The 24,271-nt window shown below is 35.0% G+C and overlaps 1 protein-coding gene across 7 annotated transcripts in view; it reads right to left on the reverse strand.

Annotated features, from left to right (window-relative positions):
• Positions 1-574: 574 nt before the first annotated feature.
• Positions 575-24,271, reverse strand: part of CAPS2 (calcyphosine 2) — a 30,250-nt gene continuing 6,553 nt past the window's right edge. For 4 of the 7 annotated variants that reach the window (XM_074870595.1, XM_074870593.1, XM_074870594.1 and 1 more), the window contains 13 exons: positions 22,379-22,537; positions 20,067-20,189; positions 16,377-16,444; positions 13,911-14,030; positions 12,713-12,787; positions 11,738-11,833; positions 11,537-11,630; positions 9,577-9,692; positions 6,606-6,682; positions 4,844-4,998; positions 4,210-4,329; positions 3,086-3,182; positions 575-1,781 (listed from right to left, as the gene is read on the reverse strand). In XM_074870595.1, the coding sequence (XP_074726696.1) occupies positions 1,606-1,781; positions 3,086-3,182; positions 4,210-4,329; positions 4,844-4,998; positions 6,606-6,682; positions 9,577-9,692; positions 11,537-11,630; positions 11,738-11,833; positions 12,713-12,787; positions 13,911-14,030; positions 16,377-16,444; positions 20,067-20,189; positions 22,379-22,537 (1,476 nt within the window). In that variant the 3' untranslated portion in view covers positions 575-1,605. The remainder of the gene's footprint in view (positions 1,782-3,085; positions 3,183-4,209; positions 4,330-4,843; positions 4,999-6,605; positions 6,683-9,576; positions 9,693-11,536; positions 11,631-11,737; positions 11,834-12,712; positions 12,788-13,910; positions 14,031-16,376; positions 16,445-20,066; positions 20,190-22,378; positions 22,538-24,271) is intronic. The other 3 variants (XM_074870596.1, XM_074870597.1, XM_074870598.1) reach the window with 3 other exon arrangements.

Consider the following 24,271-nt stretch of genomic DNA (forward strand, 5'->3'; position numbering starts at 1 on the left):
AATGCATCAAATCATTACTACGTGAGAGAGAGAATAGTGATTAAGAAAGATACATCACCACTTGCATACGTTACCATCATCCAGATCCGCAGTCGCTGGGGAGCCCCGGTTACAGCGAGGATTTGGAGAGCCTGTCCCGGCAAGTGGGAAATCCTACGTGGTGCGTCCACCCGTAGGTGAGGCATCCCAAGTTGCTGTGAGCGGGTCCAGCCTTATATACTAAAAATTAGCAAGCCAGAATAACTGGCACCTTTGTTTTAAGCGGAAATATCTGGTTTCACTCTCTCATTAGATTCCCCCAGAGCCTGGCCAGGGCTCAAGGGAGAAGCTAAGGGAGTTTCCCTGCTTATCTAATTTATTTATGTTCTTTATAGAACAAGGCCACACGTCTGGTCCCAAGGCCGGACAGCTGGATTCATGGCTTTGTTAACTTGCCTCTACGCAAAGAAGAAGAAAGATACACTCAGGATAGACATGTTTTCATTACATTCATCATCAGTAATGAATATATGATATCTAAGCTACATCTTTCATTAATGAGCATACATATTTCACTAATGACTACATCCTAAGTTAGCTGCTTCGGCTTGGGGCCTGTTGTTCAGGCTTCAATACTTCAACACTTTAGCACTTTTTACATCAGCATAGGTGGTTTGTTATAACCTAGTACAATACCTACTAGCACAATGGTTACCAGTTACAAAATATACAGGATTCATCTATAGGTCAACTCTGGCTTGGGCCTGTTGTCCAAGCCTTAGCACTTCAGAAATGCTACATATCAGTTTGACAAAGGATATCATTGCCACGCTTTAGTTTAAAAAGAAAAAAAAATCACAGCAGTAGAAATTAAAGAAACCAGATATTTAAAATATAAATTATTTGTTTTGAAAGCCACTTAGCAAAATATAGGAAAGGAAGAAGTGCATTACAAAATATCCATGTGCTTATTAAAACCTTTGGGATTCAATGCTCAGCTTCGGATACCTGACCAAGATGAAAAAATAAGATCAGTCAAGATGGCCAAAGGGCTAATTCGTGTGAACACTTCTGCACTTTTAGTACTGCAAACATCCTCAAAACTGGAAAAGGATGACCTGCTCTCTTTCAAGCTAAGTACCACCATTAGAAACAAGAAATGAGACAAAGAATGTTATAAGAATAAACATAAGAAGAAAACTCTGCAAAGGTACCATTGATATTTATACAGCCAAATCTAAAGCTTTTCACAATGCATCATAAAACTAAATTTTCTCTTGCATATATCCCTTCATGCATTTTAATATTCAAATTCCCTCTTATTTTAGAATAGGCCACTTTATTCTAATATCCAGTAAACGATGCGTTTTGGTATGGGGAACAGCCTTTATTATTTCCAATGAAAAGGAATGAACAGCATTTATATTAAAAAAGTGGTTAGCATAACTCAAAAAACACTCTAAGAAATTTGCCATGTATTATTCAGAAAGCATCTAAAATTTTCAGTCCCTGAAATCAGTTTAAGACACTAATTATGAAGTACTGCACATCAAGACTAAAGCCTCCCTTATTTAGCTCACTCCTTGTTTAGAAAATGTCTCTTCTTCATTTTTGTCGTCTTCCATTCTAAATTCCCCAAGGGTTCCTTAAGATATTAACAAAATCATCGTCATCCATGATTCCAATACTTAATCCTTCATAGTAATCTTCAAACTCAGAATAGGACACTTCATTGGGGTTGCTGCAGGACTCTCCTAAAGTTTCTAGAAATGACGATTTAATTTCTTCTTCCGTAGCTTTGCCTGTGAAAGTATATTTTTCCATTAAATACATTTTCCAGAACAATTGCATATATATAGCATTTAGTATACTTCAGGCAAGAAACTTTCAAATTTTAGCTTGCAAATATTTTTTTCTTGAACAAATTCAATATTCTGACTTCAGAGTTAAGTCACTGGCTCTCTTAATACAAGTTGCAGAAATCATCTTACTTTAATAGCACATGATAGCATTAAATATCGACAGAAATATAAGACCGCAGTCAATTTCAATGAATTATGAGATCAGGAAGATTTTTTCCTTCAAGTGACTGCAAAAAAACGAATAATGCATTTGTAAACTAAAATTCTGGTAATTCAGAAGTTATTTGTAATAATTCATATGTTTAATATAATACAAGCTCAAAGCTTTAGGAAAACCTTAAGATGTAGGTTTGCATTCAGAAAGTGTTCTGCAATTTACATGTGTATTCTAGTGACTTAATAAAGATTATACTCAAGATGCTTTCATAGCATTGAGAAAAAAAATGGAAAAAAATATAGCATTATAGCAGGAAAAAACTGCATGTGTAACATCCCTGTACCACCAGGTGTCTTCATGTGTTACCATTAAAATCACTGGCAATACAAAAACCATCCTTTCTTCTACAGGTAAAAGAGAAAGGGTCAGGACACTAGGGAGACTTTCAAAATGACTAGTTTGGTACATGGAGATGTTATTTTAGAAACTGACATACATATATTTAAGCTCCTATTTTTCCAACAGCACAGTTTAAACATTTTTGAGAATCCCGAAAAAATAACGAAGATATCAACATTTCCTCTGTAAAGGATGACAATCCTGTCCCAGAAATAAATGAATAATATATTCAGAAGGAACTTCAAGTGCTGAGTACATTCAGTGTCAGTTGGAAACCTTTCATACTTTGATGGAAAACAGTAATATGAAAATGAGAGTATCCTCCTAAGTGAAAATTACTAATATCATATGTGTCACTGATAACTTGCACACCAAAGCCAAGAAATAACTACTTAAATGTAGTCCTACACAGGCAGGGAAAGGAACTACTCTGCATATATGCAGTATTTGCAACTTGATAAAAAGCAACTATTAAAAATGTGTATATGGACTCTGTTTATATGCATGTTCCAGATACACACATTATAGGCCATCAAGAGGAAAAAAAGTTCTCCTTAACAGCTCAAGTCTAAGCCAGTATGATGACAGTTTGCATTTGCAACCAGTTTCTGGATGTGGTATTTCTGCTAACAAGATGACTTCAGTAGTTAGAGATTTTTTTAAATTTTTTTTTGTTCATGTGAGTTACCTGCCAATACTAGAGGATGTTTCTTTGCACAGTAACATTTTCTGATATCTACCATAGGCACACTCCCAGTTTTGTTGAAATCTAGTTTCATATAAGCCTATAAGGGAAAAAGAATTTCATATAAGCAAACAAGGAAAAAAAAAGTGGAAAGATGTAAAGCTCAAATATACTTAACTACCTAGCACATATTTTTAGATCTTGTGCAATGGATTATGTCAATTTACCTATTTTATGTAAGGCACCAGATACTAGAAAATTATTCTAGATTATGGAGTTTCATGATTATTTTATCTCAACAGCTTTCAAATCAAATGTGGTCCCCTCATCAAATCAAAAAAATGTGTCTTCTCTCCAAACTTTTTAGCTTATCCTTAGAATCAGAAGCTGCTTCCCTTGTGCATCCTCCAATTCCTGCATCATTCTAACAGAGGCCTCACTCAACACAGTCTCTACAGCACTTCTAAACAGCAACTTCATTTTCATTTCAGTTTATTCAAATACACACACTCAATACATAAGGCTAGGAGAGTCAGATCCTCCATGATTAAAAGTATGAAACTATATGTCATTTTTCTTGATCTTGATATCCAGTCACTACTCTATACACTGTTTTGTTATCAGTGTTTCATATTGCAAACAGCTCCACATTACATTATAGACATATAACAAATGGCATATCAAATATAGGAAGTCTCACAAATACAATGGCTCTTATTGTAGATCTCAAAGGAGGCAAGTATGATTGCCTCCTACTTCAGACACTGAGGAAAAAAACCCTGCACACAGATATAGTGATCTGCCAAAATAAGGAAACTTCAGGGTACCAGATGCTTTACACACTGGACTGAACTGTAAGAATAGCACACATATGCATAAACTCAAAATAATAAAGGAATTAAATTCTAGAGTTTAAAATTAACTAATTCAACAATGGAACAGCATGCAGTCCTCTAATTTACATTTATTTTAATAAACTGTTCTGAAAGTCTAAAAAGTCCATTACCAGATGCACAGTATACGAAAAAAAAAAAAAAAAAAAAACAACAACCAGAACATGACAGATAACTAACTCCAAAGTTAGACTGCAAAATATCTACACTTAGAATATCTGCAACAAAACTTACTTTTCTTACAAATGCTTTCCTATATTCATTCATTTCTCCAAACACAGCACGAGTAAATTCTCCGTAGTCAACCTTGTCACTCTTGCTATCATCAAGAACAAGCCATAAGGATTCTAAGTCCTGCAATTTAAAAATATTTTGCCAAAGTTCTTAACCATGTCCTGAAATAAAACAATTGCTATAATAGGAAACTGTTTTATTCTCACAAAAAAATCCAAACTTCCAAATCCAAACTAATTCAAAGATTTGTCAAAATAATGCATAATTACCATAATTCATATTATTTACAGTTCCGATAGCTGTGGGCTATTTTTAAAACACAGTATATAAAACAAACAAAAAAGTAAATAGCATAATCTAAATTATTTTTTTAAAGGCCAAAAAAGAAAAAAATTGATTGCAATCCCACTTGTTTCTTCATGAGGTAAAAAGATTGCTTGTTTTTAAATTTACTGGTTTTTTACCTTTAAGAATTTCACATAGAACTGAAATAGAAATGTCAATATACCACAAGGAAAAAAAAAAACCCCTGACAAAAAACAAGTATTAAACTACAGATTTAAGCAAAGAAAATAAGTGATTCCATAAATTGAAGTAAGATAATACCCATGATTATAGTTTCAGCTAGACTTACCCCTTCAGGCACTTCCAAATGAAATACTTTTAGAGCTTCTTTAAAGGCTGCCTGAGAGAGAAAACCATTTCTGTTCTTGTCTACTTGTCGGAAATACTTTCCTAAGCCTGTTATAACCCGAACTCCTCTCTTACTTAGCGACTCTCTGAGTATACCTGAAGATTTAGAGAAATAAAGGACACAATGTTTACCTGAAGTTGGCCACTTGCTGTGGAGCTGATATAAAAGAAAACCACAGCCACTTATGATACTGCTGGTTAAAATGACATATCCATGCATCCAGGCTCCCCTACCTTTGATGAAAGAATGTCAATTCAAAATGAAGCTATCAATTACTTAACTTTTGAGTAGAAATCATATAAAGCAGCAGCAACACCTAACAAAACTTTTAAAGAGATCGCAGAAGGAAAGGAAGATGGCTATTGCCCTCTGTGTGCTCAGATTATAAAACTGCTTACTTCTGCTAGAACTGATTACATTCCATGATTCAACATACAAAGCAATTTTAGGAACACTGTTCTGGTAATACAAACATTCCATTATGAGACACAGAGTTGCTCCTTCATTGTACAAACATGTTAAATACATGTGGAAACAAGAACAAATATAAGTAATTCTGCAAAATCATTCCAAAATGACATGCAGACAACTATTTCTATGGTAAAAATTACAGTCTTATCAAAATCTTTAGGTAGCAGCTTTGCATTAGGGATGTCTGAGTTTCTCAGCATATTCTGTTAACAGAAGTCATCTGCTATTGTATCTTCAAATTACTTGTATCTACAATTATAAAGCAAAATAGGGGGGAAGGTGAAAGAAGGAAGTTTTTTCCAGTGAAGTTCAAACTCAGACATATGTTAAAAGATGTCTTGAAGTATACACATGTAACCTTCTTCCAGACCACATCAGCAAACCTTAGATGTAGTCAGGTAACTGAGAAACCAGTTTGCATCTATTACGCAAGAGGAAAAAATGGAGTAACTAGAAGATTTTAAAATATTCCTAATTATTATTCCAACTAGTTTTCTAAAAGTAAATGTCCAAGCAGTTGTGACCAAAGAGTGCCGACTGAAAACAAGTTTAGATAACAACAGTAAACTGCAGATTCCACAAGCTGGAACCTGTTCAGTTCAACAGTTTTTGTTGACCACAGGTTAGAGATAATACACTGCACTGCATAAGCATCCTTCCACAATTTTAAACACAAAGCTCTGCCTTTGTCCTAAAGACTGTAGGTAAGAACCTGGTAAAACTTATTTACATATTCCAGAATATACTACTCAATTATACTCACATATTTTAATAAGCATAATATTAATGACTATAAAAAAACCCAACTTATCAATGTATCGAAATAATGGTCAAAAGGAGTACGTAGCACAAAATTAACCAAAGAAATTAGATTGTACATATTGCAAATAATTTTTTTAATTTAATGCCAGTTTAACATAGAATCAGCATTATGTTTCAGCATTTTTTCACAGATTATGTCGACACAGAGATTAACATTTTATTGATTACATTCACAATTATTCTGTACTGTCTTGATCATCTTTAGCCAGACTATTTATTTAAAGAAAAAGAAGAAAATATTCTTATGATTGATTTATGCTGGCATCAGATTCTAATAATATTCTGATAAATATCTAACTTTTATTTAATTTCATTTATACAAATAAAATCTTTATAACATCACTGTTGTTCTTTGTGTTGAGCTAGAGATACAGAAATTAAAATTAAATGGATTCTGGTAGACACAAACCTTGAATCTTCTTGAAAACTTCACTGTCATCAGCCACTTGCTTCCTGGAACACTCTTGCTTGAATTCCATAGAAGCTCTAAAGTAATAAAAATTAATGTTGATTGGTGAAATTACATGTAATATTACTGAATTCAAAACAACTATAGTAAAAAACTGATCGAACTTTATATTTAATTCTTATATTACCCTTACAAGCATAGTATTCAACTGCTTGAGTTTGAGACGGCACACACAAAAGTCCTTGCTGAACAGCTGCAGACATGCAGAAGTTCCTTTCTGACAATATTCCATTAGCAGCTCCTCTACTAATTCATTAACCATGAATAATTCCTCCTGTGTGTAAAATCTCCAGAAATGTATTACAAGACAGTCCTAATCTTCAACTCAGGCCACCGGAAGAGTTTGTTAAAGCAACTACATTTATTTGTGAACAGGAAAATAACATGAAGTAGCTAAAAATCTCACTTTAGAAGAGAAATAGCAAGGGTGTAGACGAAAATCTGGATCTTAGTTGCAATCTAGGAATTATGGTTGCATTTTGTGTTTTGTCTGGCAAGTTCCCTTCTGAGAAGGGCTGCCCAGAAGACCCCATCAGAAATTATTACAAAGGTTGATTAAAAAAAATACTGTGAAAGAACTTACTGGAAGAAAAAAAAAATGTTCTATAATTATTTTAATCAGAATAGGAAGGCAAATGGAAAAGCACTACTGTCAACTTTGAGCTGCTTGCTCACCAGTGGTTTGCCATGGAGTACTCCTCCTGCTTTCTGAGGCCAAAGACTTACATCTCTGCTGTCTATTAAGAGTTTTCATCTCCACTTTGGGTACTTGCCATTATGAAGTCCCTAAAAGTTTAGTTCCATCTAAACTGGAAAGTCAACAACCATCTACAGAGGACAGTGTACTCTCTAAAACACATGTAAAACAAAAGATTCATGGCTTGTGACAGCAGGGAATAGCTGCTTCTGAAAACCTGCAACAGATCTTCTGGACTGCGCCTGAGCAGGATTCTCTGCGAGTACAGTAATGGAGGTAAGAGGATTCAGTTCAAGAGTTTTGCACCAGAGAATACTGAGTTCAATAACACCCCCATTCAGAAGAAAAAGACAGACTTCACAATCTGACATTTAGTCACTAATGGAAAGAACAGAGAGAGCCTATAAAAAAGAAACAATCTGTTTCACCACAGGTAGCAGAAAAATCCAAAATTACAACCCAGTAAGCAGGTCTCTTTTCTGGAGCCTTCAGAGATAACATTGGATCAACTCCAAATTTCACAGGTATAATATTAGAAACAAATGAAAGAAAAAGCTGTTTACCAGAATCAGAGGCTTCTGATATGTAAAATGTCTTATATAAACTATCTGAAATTAAACTATATTGTGTTTTATTTCATGGAAACCTTGCAGAGAGGTAACAATTAGCACTAAGCATCATACAACCACGTATTTCTGTAATCAGTTACATTTGAATTTACTGGTTTATGTACTGTTAGCTCACTATGGCTCCTTTGCAAAGCTTTCAGTGTAAAGGGACCTTAAAGTGAGTATTACAGTAACTGAGAGCAAGCTTCATGTGTCTAACTTGCAGAAAGCAAAATAATAGTCTGTTAAGTTGTGCTAACAAAAGTAGTCTTTAGATACTGAACGTATTTAATTGACATTCTGTTATTGCCGTTCCTAGTCAAGAAGGTATTGAAATAGCTGATATATGAGAGGCCAGGAGAGCTGGAACTGGAGAAGAGATGGCTCAAGGGATCTTATCAGTGTGTATAAATACTTGACAGAAGGGAGTAAAGAAGACTGAGACAGGCTCTGCTTGGTGGAGCCCAGGAGAAACATATGAGGTTCCCTCTGAACATCAGGAAACACTTTTGCACCGTGAGGGTGATAGAACACTGGAATAGGTTGCCCACAGAGGTCGCAGAGTCTCCATCCTTGGCGATATTAAAAAACTCATCTGGATACAGCCCTGAGCAACCTGCTGTAGTAAACCCTGCTCTGAGCAGGGGATTGGACTAGAGACCTTTTTGAGGTCCCTTTCTATGATGCCATGATTTGATGAAAATTTCTACCTTGTAACATCTGTTATCGGCTAACACTCACCAAAATTTGAGTAATCAAACTCTGACTGTATTTCCTACACTGTTAAGTAACTTTCATGTTCAGGCAACAGAGCAGCATGATAAATTTTATACCAACATTTTATTTGTGCTAAGAACCACTATACTCACAATAAAAGCCAGAAACCCCAGAGAAAGAGGCTTCATTCCCTAGACAGTTTACTTCTTTATAGATATTAAGATGAAAATATTACCTTCAAAAATAACACATACTCAAAGATTAACCATTCACCTAACCATCTGAAAAAGTTCTAAGAAATTCCCATCTTTCAGAGTATGGAACAAGAACTATTTTGAAAGAATAAGTGAAGAAATCCTGTCCCAGTGTCTGAAGTCTTCAATATGTGGCAATATCTGGAAGAACAAAGAATGAAGTGATAGGAAGAGGAAGGAAAAAGAAAATTAAAAAGAAAAAATGGAGAGAAAAACTTCCAATCCTTCCCCTGCCTGTGTTCAAACACTTGCATTATCATGACTGATACAAGCTTTTAATATAAGCTTCACGAAACATTCAGTATTAATAATGTTGATCACAAAAGAAAGCATTTTCCCCAAATGTAGTGTTTTAGTTCATCACAAGTTTCAGTATATGATTTCTATATAAAAACATCTGGCTTCAAAGCAAATAATACAGTTTCATAATCTAATTAATTCTTATTTTAAAATTACTCCTTATCATTCTAGAAAGTTACTGAATTACAGAACACCCACTAACATTACTAATTTATCCTAACAACAGCCTAAATACAGAAGAATACTAAATAGTAAGATGTTAGAAGCTCTTATTAAAAAAATCTTTTTTGCTTAAGCAAGGAAAGGTAATTTGAAAAACAGTTAGCTGCACTTACTTTAGGAAATCCATAGCTGCCTCATCAATACTTATCACACGAAGGGTGAGAACTGGGTTCTGCTTAACACTTTCTGGAAGGTTATGATCAACACTTCGGAAAGTTAGGTTTGCTCCCTGTTGGTAAAGCATACAATGATTTACAAATAGGTTGTGTATTTTGTAAAATACATTCTGCAAGACTTTCAAGTGATTGTTAAAGGCCTTGGTATGAAATGATGAAAAGGTGTAGCCTAAGGTCAGTTAACCTTCTTAACAGAGCCTTTCTGGTACTAAATAAAAACATCTGCAGGCTCCAAGATGACAGATTATCCTCTATGCAGAGGTTTGCCTGGTAAGAGGGCCTACTATTGTCTAATCTACAGCTGAGCATGAGACTACAGATTGTTGTTCCCTCAGCCAGGCTCTACTTTTCAATTTTTCTTTTCATCCTTACAGGATCCAAAACTCACTGGACCACAGAAGAGAGTCACAGAAGGTGCCACATTGATTCCATGAGAGCAAAGTTCTCTCAGACTAGAGAAACCCTCCACAGTTATCTTCACTAACCTAAAGTCATACTTGAGATAAACAAATAACTAAAAAGTAGCCTTCCCAAAGTTCAAATCATTCCTGCAGTATAACTATAAAGTTATTCGTTGCTAGATTGCTAGATTTCACTAATAAATATAGAATAAAAATCTTACTATTAACATAGAGTTCTATTACCCAGTATAGTCTCTTCTGATTATTACAAATTCCCCTTCTCTCTAAGTTGGGGACAGAGGACATACCTCCCATATTCTGCAAAGTTAAAGATGCTTTTTGGTTTGGGAGAACAGGGAAGGGGAGAGAAAGAAAAGCAGCAAACTAAAAGCAAAGAATGCTGAGAAAAATCAAAAAAAGGCTTGGGTTATAAAGCCTCCAAAACTCATAAACTAGGAAGGAGACAGACACTGTTGTTGTGCATTGTCTCAACCATTTGGACTTTGTGACAGATTTGTATATCTTAATGTCAGTCCAGAAACCCAGTATGCAGCTATGGGGATTCACAGATATGATGTCATTCCAAAGAGCTACTGAACTCTGTAGCAGTATATTTTCTGGATGGCTTTAAGATGCATCTTTATTAAGAACGTATTTCCATCTACAGGTTGCAAAGATACATGACAGTAAAATTTAAAAAATCCCTCTACAAAATAGCTTCAACCTCCATACCATAAAGGAAGTAATCTATTTCATCTTGGAAACTCTTATATCATAGCCACATGTAAACAGGATTAGGCAGATGAATAGACAAAATACTCTAAAAACTAATGTTGTCTTATTTTACTTTCAATACTTCATTCAAACATGCTTTTTGCTCTAAACTCAAGATTTGCAGGAGGATGTGGAGAACTCAGTGAAGACACTCTGTACTTGAAAAATGGCTCAAACATTTATAAACCAGGAACACTTAATCCAGTACAGAACTACAGCAGTACAGAAAATGCAATATGATTTGTAGTCAGTCATCAGATTAGCTGGTAGATGAAGTTTACCATTGTTTTTAAACTTTAGATTAAAAACAACCTGCAAATTCCTCATGTTTAAAAAAAATATTTAGTCCATTGCCTCTTGTCAAAAATGCCTGCAGACCCTGCAAAGACTATTAATTTTTAACAAGTACTTTGGTCTATTTCATCTTCAGGACTCTCTTTCCCGAATTGTTCATTTTGCCTACAAAAATGTCTGCACTGTCTGCAGTCTTCTTCCCTCTAGCGGGTAAATTGCAAACTACAGCTTAATCTTAAAACCAAAAATGGAATCCATAACGTGGGACAGCAAAATGATCCAGACTCCTGAAAATCTTTAATTCGAAAACGAAGGAAAAGACCTTTGGTCTTCCCTGAAAGCTTGGTCACAATTTTCAACTCGAATATCTAAATATTACTTCCAAATCACCAACAAAATTGCCTTACATTCAGCAGAAGAATACTTACAATGTAGAAGTCACTAAGATCATAAACTTTTCCCTTCCTTTGTCCACGTTGATGTTGATAAACTCCTTTCTGAATGAAAGGCAAGGCATTTGTTCTGTGAAATAATTCAAAACCACTAGTAAAACAATTACATTTATTTAAGCATCTTAGATACAGTGGAAGATATTTTCTAAAACCTTTTTAAAAGGTAATTTATCCTACCTATTTTTTCCAAACTGTCGGAATTCATACACAGTAAGGGATCTGTCACATGTAAAAAAAAATCCAATCAACTCTCTACAAGCATCATGACCATTTCTAGAAGGAAAATTGAAAAACACCTTTATGTTTTTGCATCTATATAAATCCAATTTAACCCAAACATAAATAACATTTATTTTGGAATACGCATTTTATTTCCAATGTTGCATATTGTACAATCTTCTTCTTTGAAAGAGGTATCTGACTATCATCTCTAAACCACCATGCCATTCAACTTCTTGATTTGGACACCTATTTTAATGCAATATTCCTTTTTCCATAACACCTTTCAAGGCTCCATGTTTTAGTGTAACAATGTAATTTTCACTCATTAACTAAAGGATTACTTACACCAGGACTACTGCATTCATTATGGTATATGAAGCCATGTGGCTGAATCCTCAGCTATGTCTAACAAGTATACAGCTCACTGCTTCAGAAAAGCTCCACTTTCAGAGTTGAAGAATATGTTTATGCCACTGCTACTCAATTCAGAACAGTTTCAAAAACTCCCTAAACCTGCAAGTTTAATATGTAAGGAGCTACAAACAAGACACAAAGCTGCCCTTTCCATCCACAGTGGTTGCCACATACTAAGATAAGACTAAAATAATTTTTTATCAGCTGAGGTGCAATGGTTAAGAGCACCATTTTACACAGCCCCTGTGGTAACTGTCCTGCACAGAGCTATGGGTATGATGGTTACATAACGTTGCTTATGGATATTAACACTGTACAACGGGACTGTAAAGCCACTATCCATCAGCCATGTAAAAAATTTTATTATACAAGTATGCATATATATATACACCCACACAGCACTTACTTTTTTTCTAAACATAGGGGACAGAAAGGTACAGTGCAATTAATTAAGAGGGTAAAGGTCATCATTCCTAAATTCTTAGAATTTAAAAGCTTTAGAAAATTTGTGATTACCTCGATATAATCCTACTATCAAATCGTAGCTTGTTAGAGAGCATGCTTTCAGTTAATCCTGATTTGGTCCTTATTCTGCGAAAATAATGCAGCATCTTAATGATACCTATATGCTCACAAAGAAATGTTACATAAAAATCAACTGTTTCAAAACAGCAAAAAATGTGAAGTACGGTATCCTTGGCAACTGGCTGAGGAGATGATCCCTCATAGCTGAATTAGATAGAACTCAGAGTTGTAATGTTGAAGGTGTTCTGTAATTATATCACATGAGAGTACATTCACAGAAGGCATAGATATGAATGGGATATTTTGTTTACATACACTTATATCAAGAGTTAAACTTCTACCACTCACCATACAAACAATCAATGTGTTTTCTTGCAAAAATACCCAGGTTGAGGCTTCTTTAGCCACCTAGATATTATATATTGGCCATATTACTAGTTGCAGAAATGGGAATTTGTCCATGTGATGGGTGGAAGAGACTGAGACTGGTTCTGTTGCCTTTCTTTTTTGAAGAATACAAAGATGACATTTGTTGGAAGGACTTTAGAGCAGGATGTTAAAATGTGCAAAGCAGAGATGTTTGCCTGCAGGTTGAGAAAGATTAACAGAACAAAACTCGGACCTGCAGATTCATTTAATTTTATGGATCACAATGTTTTCTGTTTTTCTTAAGCCATTGGAGTTACTATTTCAATGCTTACAGGCCAGGAATGACACTTAAATGCCAATATGGTTAATTACTGCAGCAGAAATCAAAACATAAAAGAAAAGTACGATTATATTGTGAAGATCTACATTAGCATTTACGGATGCATATTTATGCAATTTTATGCACCTCAGGATAGGAATCTCTAACAGGATGTGACAAGATAGCAAGCATTCAACAGCTCAGAAAAGGCTAGTAAAACCCTGTGATGAAAAAAATCAATATAAGCTCAAGAATGTTCTCCCAGGTTTTATAAATTCTATGAATCAATCATTATACACAGAGAATCCACACAAAAAGAGTCCCACTAGGCAATTATAAGCATGGGAAGGCTCCAAAAAGGGCTTCACATGAAGCTGGTGGATCCAAGCCAGAAATAAAACATCTGGAAAGGCAAACAGACTTCGCAGACCCCAAAATAATAAAAAAATACAGCAGCAAATTTATTTCTAAAAAAAAAAATGACTGCTAGAGAAAACTCACTTTGTTTCATGTAGCGTTCTTTTTCTAAAATGCATTGGTGCCGTCCCAAGTCCCAGAAGTCCATGAACTTCCTTGTAAACATCAGCACGTGTGGATTGCTCTGGGTCACTTATAACAGCTCTGACCAGAAAGAGAAGGGAGAAGCCCTGTGACTATTAGTCGGTTTGAATTTCAGATCTTACATGGTCTTACTCAAGAAAGAAAACACCCAAGAATAACACAGCAATAAAATCTTGGAGTTATCCATTAAGCTTGCATAAATTTGTGATCTTACTTCTGTGTTTGTTTTTACAAATTCTGAACTCTATTACTCAAAAATCAAATATATACAGTAATATTCTGGTAGTGTACTACTATGTAGTAACTTTACATGTATATATGTATTATTTTAAATATATTTTATATATGTATATATAAAATAAATCTCAGGATTACAAAGAGCGGTTTTTTTCCTCATTTCTAGTATTTCTGTAAAAATTCCATCACTGATTTTCTTTATCCATGGCTCCCTCCAAAATCAGTGACAACAGTTACTGGTACTGGCCAGCGACATCATCCAACAAAAACATTGGCACTTCCGCTCCCAAAGCACTGACTACACATCCCATAGATCTCAAAGTCCCATCAAGCAGACAAGAAATGGATGAACTGGCTTCCAAACATTTTGATATTCTCTGTAGCATCAGTTTAACAAGTAAACAAAAGAAGAGACCCTTTAAAAACTCATTAGATTCTTTTTATGTTATTGAAATGGTTCATAATCAGAAGGAAAAAATAATTTTGCCCTGCTAATACGTTTTTATAAACTTGCTCTCTATGCAGATCTATCTTTGCACACATCAGTTACACTGATTTAACTGCAAGATTGGCTCTACTAAGAAAAAAAAAATCAAAACAAAATCAAAACACCTTTATGTTTCCTTTAATAGATATTTTTCATGCAACAGCTCTGAACTAATCTTCCCCGATTAGCATCCTGCTCTCTGATAACAATTTGTTTGGCAGTACTAGCACAGTTATATTTGGAACATAAACAGAGAGATTTTTTAAATTAAAAGTTCATCCTGATGCAGCTGCAGCACTACTGAATGTTGTTTTGACATTGTCAACAGAAGAGTTCAGAGCAGGAGAAGGAATACATGGAAAAAATAAGGCAAAGCAGCTGAAGGAGGTTAAGCACAGAATGGACATCCATGATCCAAGATGCACAAACGTGTATGTTTAATCCAACATCAGTAGGATTGAAACACTTCAATAGGACCAGCACATTTTTAAGATAATTTCTGTAATCATCTGCTTTACATACATCTTTGCAGAGATATGACATGGGACAAGCATTTCTTTAAAAACTGGGGATTTCTGCACTGAACACTTCCGTATTTTTAATCCTGCCACAATAACACTTGGAATTTAACATTGTGCTTCATGACAATCTTGTTTCGTTCATGCAACTTTCTTGATATCTCAGCTTTTAAGTAACATAAAAGCATTAACAGACTTTTAAACAATATAGGTCATTTAAACTGCAGCTGGAACAGAAACAAAGAAAAATAAAATGGTGAAGTGCAATAACATTTCAACCTCAAAGTCTTAAGATCCAATGGGCTATAGTATCAGTACAGATGACTACAGAGGCTGTAAACTAAGCACAGAATATAACATTCTGTGGACTACTCACAGATAATTTTTAGCAAGTGTAAGGTAACATGAAACTATATTAACCTACTTGCACCATCCTATATTGCCATAACCAAACAACTTGAATAAAGCCCTGACTTATTAAAGCATGCTTAAAAATGAGAACAAGTTTATGGGAAAAATAGTAAGGAAAGATGTTTCTACTATACTGATCTGATCTTTACCTGTATGTTACTCCCCCCCAACATATACAGGAATCTTTCTACACAGAAGCAATGCTTTCTCAGAGCTAAAGGGATAGCAGTGAAGTTAAGAGAGCCTTCCTGTACAACCTTGATCAGCTTGATTCATCATTGTGCCTTTTTTTCCTACCTGCCCAACACTGGTATAATATTCCTTTACTCCTGAGGGGTGTTGTGTCAATATTAATAAAGGAATATTAATAAAGCTAAAATTCTCAGAAAAGACAATAAATACTGAAGAAGTGTAAGCACAAGTGAAGCAGGCATTCATGTTTTGCTGAGGTGCAAGAAGGTTACTTCTGACAACTAGTGCTATTGTAAAGCCCTTAAATTAGGTTCAAGTATAAAATTAAAAATTATTCTCAGAAAAAAATGAACTTACACATAGAACTTTAAACTGATCTTTTAAGTTAAATTACAAAGACTTTTCATTTAAAGAATTCTTGCAAATAATTACACTACATAAGACTGCATAAGACTTGGAACGAGATGATCAAAACACCTCCTAGGCAAGAAAACCCACACACTCATGGATCTAAATTCTTCTGTAGGGAAAACTGAAATTTCACATTATAAATTCACTTACCTAGATAATTGATCCACCATCACTTGTTCTACTACAGCCTGTTTTCTCCTCTCTGCAGCAACATCCTCCTGCAATGAAGAACTGACTCAGAGCAAATGAAATACATAACACCAGACACTTTAAATAATAAATTACCCTTTAAGATAGCATTCAGAGGTCACAATCCTACCAATGTCACAATTAATTTTTTCCATCTTTCTGAACAGAGTTCTATTTGCATAACAAATAGATAAATAATATTCTCTGCTACATAATCAAACTGTCTGCGCATATTAGTTGTCAATAAATATGAGAATTTTAATATTTCTGTTGACAGACAGCATCCTTATCTCTGTATTGTTTTCAATAAATTCTGTAAGTACAAGAGAGCCTGAAGAAACTCGCACTATTCCAGGTTTCATGGTTGACACAGATTCCAACTTAGAGAATGAAATTTTACCTTCAGCAATATTTAGTCAAAAAAGTTCTTTTAAGACTTAGTCTCAACACACAATTTTTATTTGCTCCGTGCCACAATAATTTTCTGCTGACACAGGGCAATATGAAAAACCTTTCAGGAAAGATCATCACAAGGCGGAAGGGGATTTAACATGATCTTATTATTATTTTTCTTAGAGTAACACTGAACCATAACCTTGTGCCATTCACTGTAAAATGCTCAGGCATTGATTACCATTTGTTTCATAAAAAGAGAAACCAAAGCACAAGAGGATGGCCCAGGACAGCATGGAGGCCACTGGCAACAACTAGGCCCCAGCATCTCTGTTTTATCTTCCAGATTTCTGAACTTTTTCACTGTACTTAAATTTGCCTTTTTTCCCAAAAAAATAACTTTTCTATAAGAGAAAAGAGAGATTATTGTTTCTGAGGGGTTTTATGCAACCTCTTTGACAACTTTGTAGGTATTCTGAAACTGAAGAATTAAGATATTTTTCTGATTGTTTATTTTTTCACCACACAATTCTTGTGTGCAAACCAAATTCTAGATAGATCAAGCCTTCCCATGGCTGAAGAAGAACCAAAAGTTTGTTCCCAGACACCAGGTAACTGTAAAGGGTAACTATAAGGGATAATTCCACAGACATGTATGCGTATAACTCACAACCTTCAAGTAAATACTGATTGGCACTAGCCAGAAAAAAAACCCAACAAACCAAAACAAAAAACCCCAAATAAATAATGTAACGCTAGACCAGCTGGTGTTTATTCTGAACTGATTTTAAGCCTTAAAAGATTTCTGAATTGTACGAGATGGGGTCTTTTTAGTTTGCTTTTATATTTCGTTTTTGCACCTATCAGAATTACAGGTGCTTTACTTCAGTTACTGGATCTTTGCCCATTAACTGGCACAACAGATATATTAAAAAGCATTATGTAAAGAAGGACACAGTGGTAATACAGAGCAGTGTTTGTTAAAAAACAACATAGTCCATGGACTCCGGCTTATAGAGCCAAACCAGCTAGCATGCTGAAAAGAACACGATTTTTAAAAAAGAAACCTTACACCTTGAATTTCAGTTGAAAACTAGGTCACTAAATGTACTCTTCCATGGAACATCTTCCCATTCAGCTCTTCGACAAAAGCTCTACTATGGATTTACAAAATTGCTGAGGCAAACACTGAACTTGCAGCAGCTCTCACTGGTTAAAAAGTAGTAAATCTTGTTCACAAAATATGATTATTCAGAGGAAACCAACCTTCTTCCAAAAAACCCTGATTTTATTATATATAGTGTCGACTGGCAATCAGACATGTACTATAATCTGTCTTGAATAAGGGAACTTTCATCCCAAACTACAGAAAAATTAAGAGAAATTCTACTTTAACATTAGATTTTTTGGTAATGATTACAGTAAAATGGTATTTTAACATTGTGTATTCTTAAGCAAATTTTTAAAGCACCTTAAAATCAAATGCCAACAACTGAGGTAAAATATACCCAATTGAATTAATATGTATGCAGTTACTACTTCCAATGTTTTCCATTATTCCTACCTGATTCATTGAACCCAAGCTTGAACCCAAGACAACCCTAGAGATGCTCTAGAAAAAGACAGCCAGCCTGTACAACTGTGAGTGCTAATCAATAACAAACGGGCTTCTAAAAGTCCCAGTAACATCTTGCTCAGACACCTGCTGGCTTCCTTTTAAAGCTTGCCAGCTGCAGTGTACCTATTATTTTGTGGTTCGGCACTGCTCTCTTTCTCAGTGTTTTCAGCTTATTTGCTTTAGCATGAAGTAGTTACTCTAATGACACTTCAAAACTTTTTTCCATTACCTTCACCCTATAGTACAGATTTTAAAATTTATTCTAAAAATAATGAACAGGAGGTTCTTCAAGTTCTTCATAAAAGTACTTTCTGAGAAGATTTTCTTATCATGAAAATAAATAGTGAGCTCAGTAGTGCAACATCCATGTTCACTTTGACAAGGCTAGAAATCAAATAAATGTTTGCAATGATACAAAATTCAGTGCATAATGATGAGCAAACAAAATAAATTAAAATTATTATATACTTTTACAATCTCATAAAATTTCTCATGGCTTACTATTCCATGAGAAAGTTTGAATGCTAACTGTTCAACAATACCTTCAGTTATGAAAGCCATCACTCTGTATATGCAAATACTGAGTCATGCAATATCAAACCTCAAGGTTTTTCATCACTGTAAATAAACCTAAATTCAAGGCTTAGCTTTAGATGGGCAAGCCTCCTATTGCTCAGTCCTAAGAAGAGTAAAAATTGCATCTATGTAAGAAATTAAAGAAACATATTGGGTACATCCATAGAAGAAAAGTTTTAATTCCCCTCTACACATGCCAGTGACGCTGTACTTGTTTTCAGGGCTCCCTCCTTCCCAAGGTCAATAGGGACAAGAGGAACCTGAAAAGGATCTGACAGAGGATCAGAGCTAAAGCAACTGAAAGGAGAGGCTAAGGGAGCTTGGGTTTGTTTAGTTTGCAAAAGCAGCAGCTATGAGGCATTCTGAAAACATCCTACAACCAAAAGAAAGTTAAAAAGAAGACAGAACCAAACTTTTTTGACAGTAGCCAACAGAATAACAGGAGGCGAAGGTTACACACTGAGCCTTGGGAGGCTTGGTATGGGTAAGAGGAATTAGAGAGATGCTGTAGAAGCTCCATCCTTGGAGCTTTAAGACTGAGTCAAAGCTGTGGCTGACCCAGTCGAGTACCAGCAGCAGAGCCCAAACAGCTTAGAGAGCCAGTTCTCATCACATACTCCATTTCAGGAGTTAATGAGGGAAAACAGACTGTTTACTCTAGAAACAAGTCAGAGTAAGAGCTCATGGAATCCATGGATCATGGAATACAGGCTCAGGTACAAGCTACAGTCCAGAGCAAGTGTAACAGTATACTCAGGTTCACTCAACTTACTCAGTTTATCTTACTTGTATGTATATATTTGTATTTGTTATTCATAATTTGCATTCTCATTTACATACATTACTACACAAAATACAAGCATTGCATATAAGACTAAAAAAAAATGCCCACTGGATTGCTCAGTTCAGGTCCCATTGAAACAAATGTTTAAACTCCCATGATTTCAATGGGTGCAATTACATACTAGGACCAAATCACCAAAGGCCTAACTTCTGTTGAACATCTGGGAAGTCATTCTACAAGTCTAGACCGTTAACAGCATAATACCACCCAAAATACTTACCGCTTCTGATTTCCTTATACTGTGCCACATATTATAGGGCTTGCTTCTGTAGCATTGTTGCAGAAGAGCTTTCTCATCAAGAGCTGTAAGATCATCATGATGGCCATCTTCAAGCTGTGTACCCTCCAGAAAAATACATGCTTTTCATAAATCAAATGTAATTAATTGTAAGAAAAGCAAACAAAAAACCCCCACACAACACATTTTCCTCAACAATATATTTAAAAGTACTTTTCTTTTTTTTTAAAGTGTCTACTTCTTCCACTTCATGCTAATTAGAAAAAGAATTTAAGCCTAGCTTTCTACAGAAAGTGAACTTACAGATCTTGCTCTCTAGTCTTTCCTTGTATCTTTTGAATACTTACCAGCTTTCAACCATATTGAAATAATAAAAAAAAAAAAAATAATCTCAAAAATACTGTGTTTCTACAAGGTTTGTGAAAAATCAGCAAGTCAGAGAAGGTAGACTGTTAGTATCTCTCTGAAGAAGACAAGAGCTCATCCTTTTTCTGTTTCACTCAAGAACAGCCAAGAGAAAGCAGTGGATTTTCCATTATGTATTCGCTCAAAGTTCACCATTGCAGAGATGTTGCTTTTTGACCAGAAAAGAAGTTAAATACAGTCTAGACAGGGAAAAGCCCAAACATACTGCTGAACTGGGTCTAACAGACTTGTAAATAAGTCCGAGAGAGTTACAGAAATATCTCCTACATGGAGGATATGAAGAAAACTGACAAAGGAGACCGTGTTTACAGAAGTCAAGAAAGAGGGAAAATGGGAAAGAAATCAAAAGAGTCGGTTTTGTTAGCTATGCACCTCTAGGAGCAGCTTCTCTTCAGAGAATAAAAGTTATTACCAGTTCCACTAACCAGATAAAATATCTTGATAAAGTATCTTGAATTCTAAAGAGGTTCTGATTTTTTAATCAGGTAGTGATAATATCTAACACAGAAAATTATTCTACTAAACATTATATTAAAATCTGTCATAGGAACTGACACACATGGTTTCTAGTGCTTAGCAAGTATCTTTCTAGAATCCAAAATCACCAGAATAGGCCAGTCCTGCTTTTTCTCTCCCATTATACACTTGCCATCTACTTCTTCAGTTTCAGATTAACTTGGCTGCTCCTGTAAATACCCTTTTGATGGGCCTGCAGTACAGCATATAAAGGAGTCACTCCTTGGTAAAACAGATGACAGCAGAGTGTCAGACTAGTATGTAAGTGTGGAATCATTAAAAAAAAAAAGTAATACTGCAACAAATTCCCAGAACCGACAATCTTAACTGCCACCAAACATAATACTAAACAAAGTAACAGAATTGGTTTTTTCACTCAACTCTTTTACTCACATAATGTTTACTTACAAATACTTGCAGGTTCTCCAAGTTTTATCTGAACACTAAAAGCGTGATTTAAGAGGGGAAAGCCCCTTTAAAACTATCATCAATATGTGTACAACAATAACAACAACATGTGAACATAATTTTTGTCTTATGTAAGACCTTCCCTTTTCATTCAACTGAACATCAAGCAAGTAAAATCAGTAAATTCATTGTTATTCATCACAAACCTTTTCTCTGAAAAACAATGAGCACAGTATGTTTCCTCTACATCTGCATACTTAACTTTTCATTAAGTGGACATCTACCCCATCAGCAGAGTCTAGCATTTGACCAGTCCTCACAGATGTTGCTTACTTTTGTTTCCTGTTTCCTTACACCTACAATGATGTATCTTGCTCTGTGCAACCACCCTTCTCCACTCTCTCTTTCAGAACAAGAAGAAAGTTGGCTTTTTTCACCCCTTTGTTTTCCAGTTTCTCTCCACTGATCTTCCCTTGTTTGCATCTTACTTTTAATTTTAAAACATAAAAGAAAACTGGCAGAATTAATACATTTTGCAGTCCAACTGTACTGGATCTTATACAGCGTCAAAGCAAGAAGTACAGAGAATATATTTCATTATTTTAACCCCATATTCCTTTCCATTTTCAGTGTTAATAGTTCTCTGAGGTACAGATTACATCTTTCACTTCTCCTTTTTTAAATCCTATATACAGTCATAATTTAATAGAATAAGCATACTCAGATTCTCAGAGAACCTCAGTTTCTTGCTCTGGAACAACTGAAACAAGCTTCCTATATTTTATTCCCTACTCAACATTACATGCTGAAATTACCTGGTTTTATTTTACAATTAAAAATGGAAGAAATTAATTGCACACACATGCAAACCTCTCCAAACACTATAATGAAACACCAACGTACATTTGCTATTTAAAAATGCAATTACTTCTTTGCCCAGCTACCTTTATGGAAGCTTCTGGACACTGGAGGTGGTCTTTTTTCTTTTCTGCAATTCTCTGAGAATACTGCTTATATTCTTCCCTCAGATCTGCTTCATACTGACGATACTTCAGTTTATATTTGGCTGTTGGGGACGGCAGATTTTCTGGTATTGTCTTCTGCTTCAAAACAAAATGCTAAAGCAAAGAGTAATCAATATAAAAGCCTCTGGTTGATCTATTCAATGAGAACAGCATTATTATAATACCTATCCAGTATAAATTCTGAAACATCTTGACATTAAGAAAAAATGCAAATATGACTGCACACTCAGGCTTAATTTTCATCGATTTCTTCATATTCTGCCATTTTTAAATTTTAAAAGTACACGGCCAAACGGTTTTACATCAGTTTTAAAGAGAGAAGCCAAGATACAGTGGTTCTATCCTACAAGATAATGTTACAAATCACTAAGATGGGAATTCTGACATCTGATTTTGGATGGCTGAAAATGGGCTGACGGATGTTTTTAGTCAGTGCTTGGATGACAGATGAGTATTAGTACTGGAACCTCCTTCCCTAGAACACCAGCTGAAAAGGTTAAGTACCTTCCTAACTTTACATCCATCTCAGCACTCTACACAATGGAGGCTGGATCAGTAGAAACAGCAGCAATGACAGAAGGCCAAGACTACATTCTTCTTTCTCTCCCTGAATAACTTACACCTTCAATGTTTAAGTGATATTCCTTCAACGCTAACAAAACTAAGACAGCCTTATCTACCATCCCTACTTGAAACATCTCATCCTGCAACAGCAGTCTAACAGTCCTGTTCTAGAAAATAATTTTTCAAAAACTCAAAAGATTTATGTTCTTGAAAGGGCAGCTTTCTCTTTCAAAAGAGGATCCACATCCCTTTACTGGTTAATTCCTGAATGATAAGGCTATATTTAAATTATTCTTCCGAAAGTGACCTATTTTGGGAAGATTTACTTTCAGAGTCTGTTATTGAAGAAGCTGGAACATTTATTGCTAAAGGAATACTCAGTCGGGGCCCCAGAAGCAAGCAATGCAGAAATAAAGGCCGCTCAGAGGAATACATTAAAATATTTTAGAACTGCTTGAAAACCTTCTCCAAAAAAAGAAGGGAAATAAAAAAAAAAAAAGTCAGGCAAAAAAAGAGAGAGGGAGAGCAAAAGAGGGTAAGCGAACAGAAGATACATTCCTGCACATTCAGCACTTCAGTATTTAAGACATAATGAAGGCAGAAGGGAAGCACACAGGAGATAAAGGAAAGCAGAGAAGAAAGGGATAAAGACCCTGAGAAACAAAGCCATACAACCTTCTGTTAGCCTTCTTGCAGCTAAACAGAATTATATGTATGAACCTTATATTTTAAAAAATTAGTAAAGCAAGCGGTGAAATTATAGGCATCCAGAACTAAAAAGAGTATAGCAACTCAAGTATGTTTGCACTGCCCACTTACAATGCAGTACAGAGGAAAATAACCTATCCGTAGTTACATGTTTACAGCTCCATCTTAAGACATGTGTAAATACCTATGTTGGGCATACAGATATTCTGAGAATTAGTACATTCTTAGTCCATTATTTAAAAAAAACACTTAACCATTTCAGTTTTTATTTAAATGCAATTTTTTTTTCATGTTGAGAAACCATTTGGTTATATAAGTAAACATATAACATGATGATCTTCGCAGATTCACCTTGAGCTCAAGTCAATGTGGAGTCCTGCCATACGAGTCACTATATTATTTGTACCAAGGGGCACAGGTTATGTACACATTAATCATTTTTCCCCTCTAGCTACACTTCTGTTTTAAGAAATTCTAATGAGGGTGTTTAAGTTTATGTAAGTTAAATATTTTTGAAATAATGGATTTTTAAACAGTGTA

Source organism: Strix uralensis, chromosome 5 (genome assembly GCF_047716275.1).
Source record: "Strix uralensis isolate ZFMK-TIS-50842 chromosome 5, bStrUra1, whole genome shotgun sequence".
NCBI classification, from domain to species: Eukaryota; Metazoa; Chordata; class Aves; order Strigiformes; family Strigidae; genus Strix; species Strix uralensis.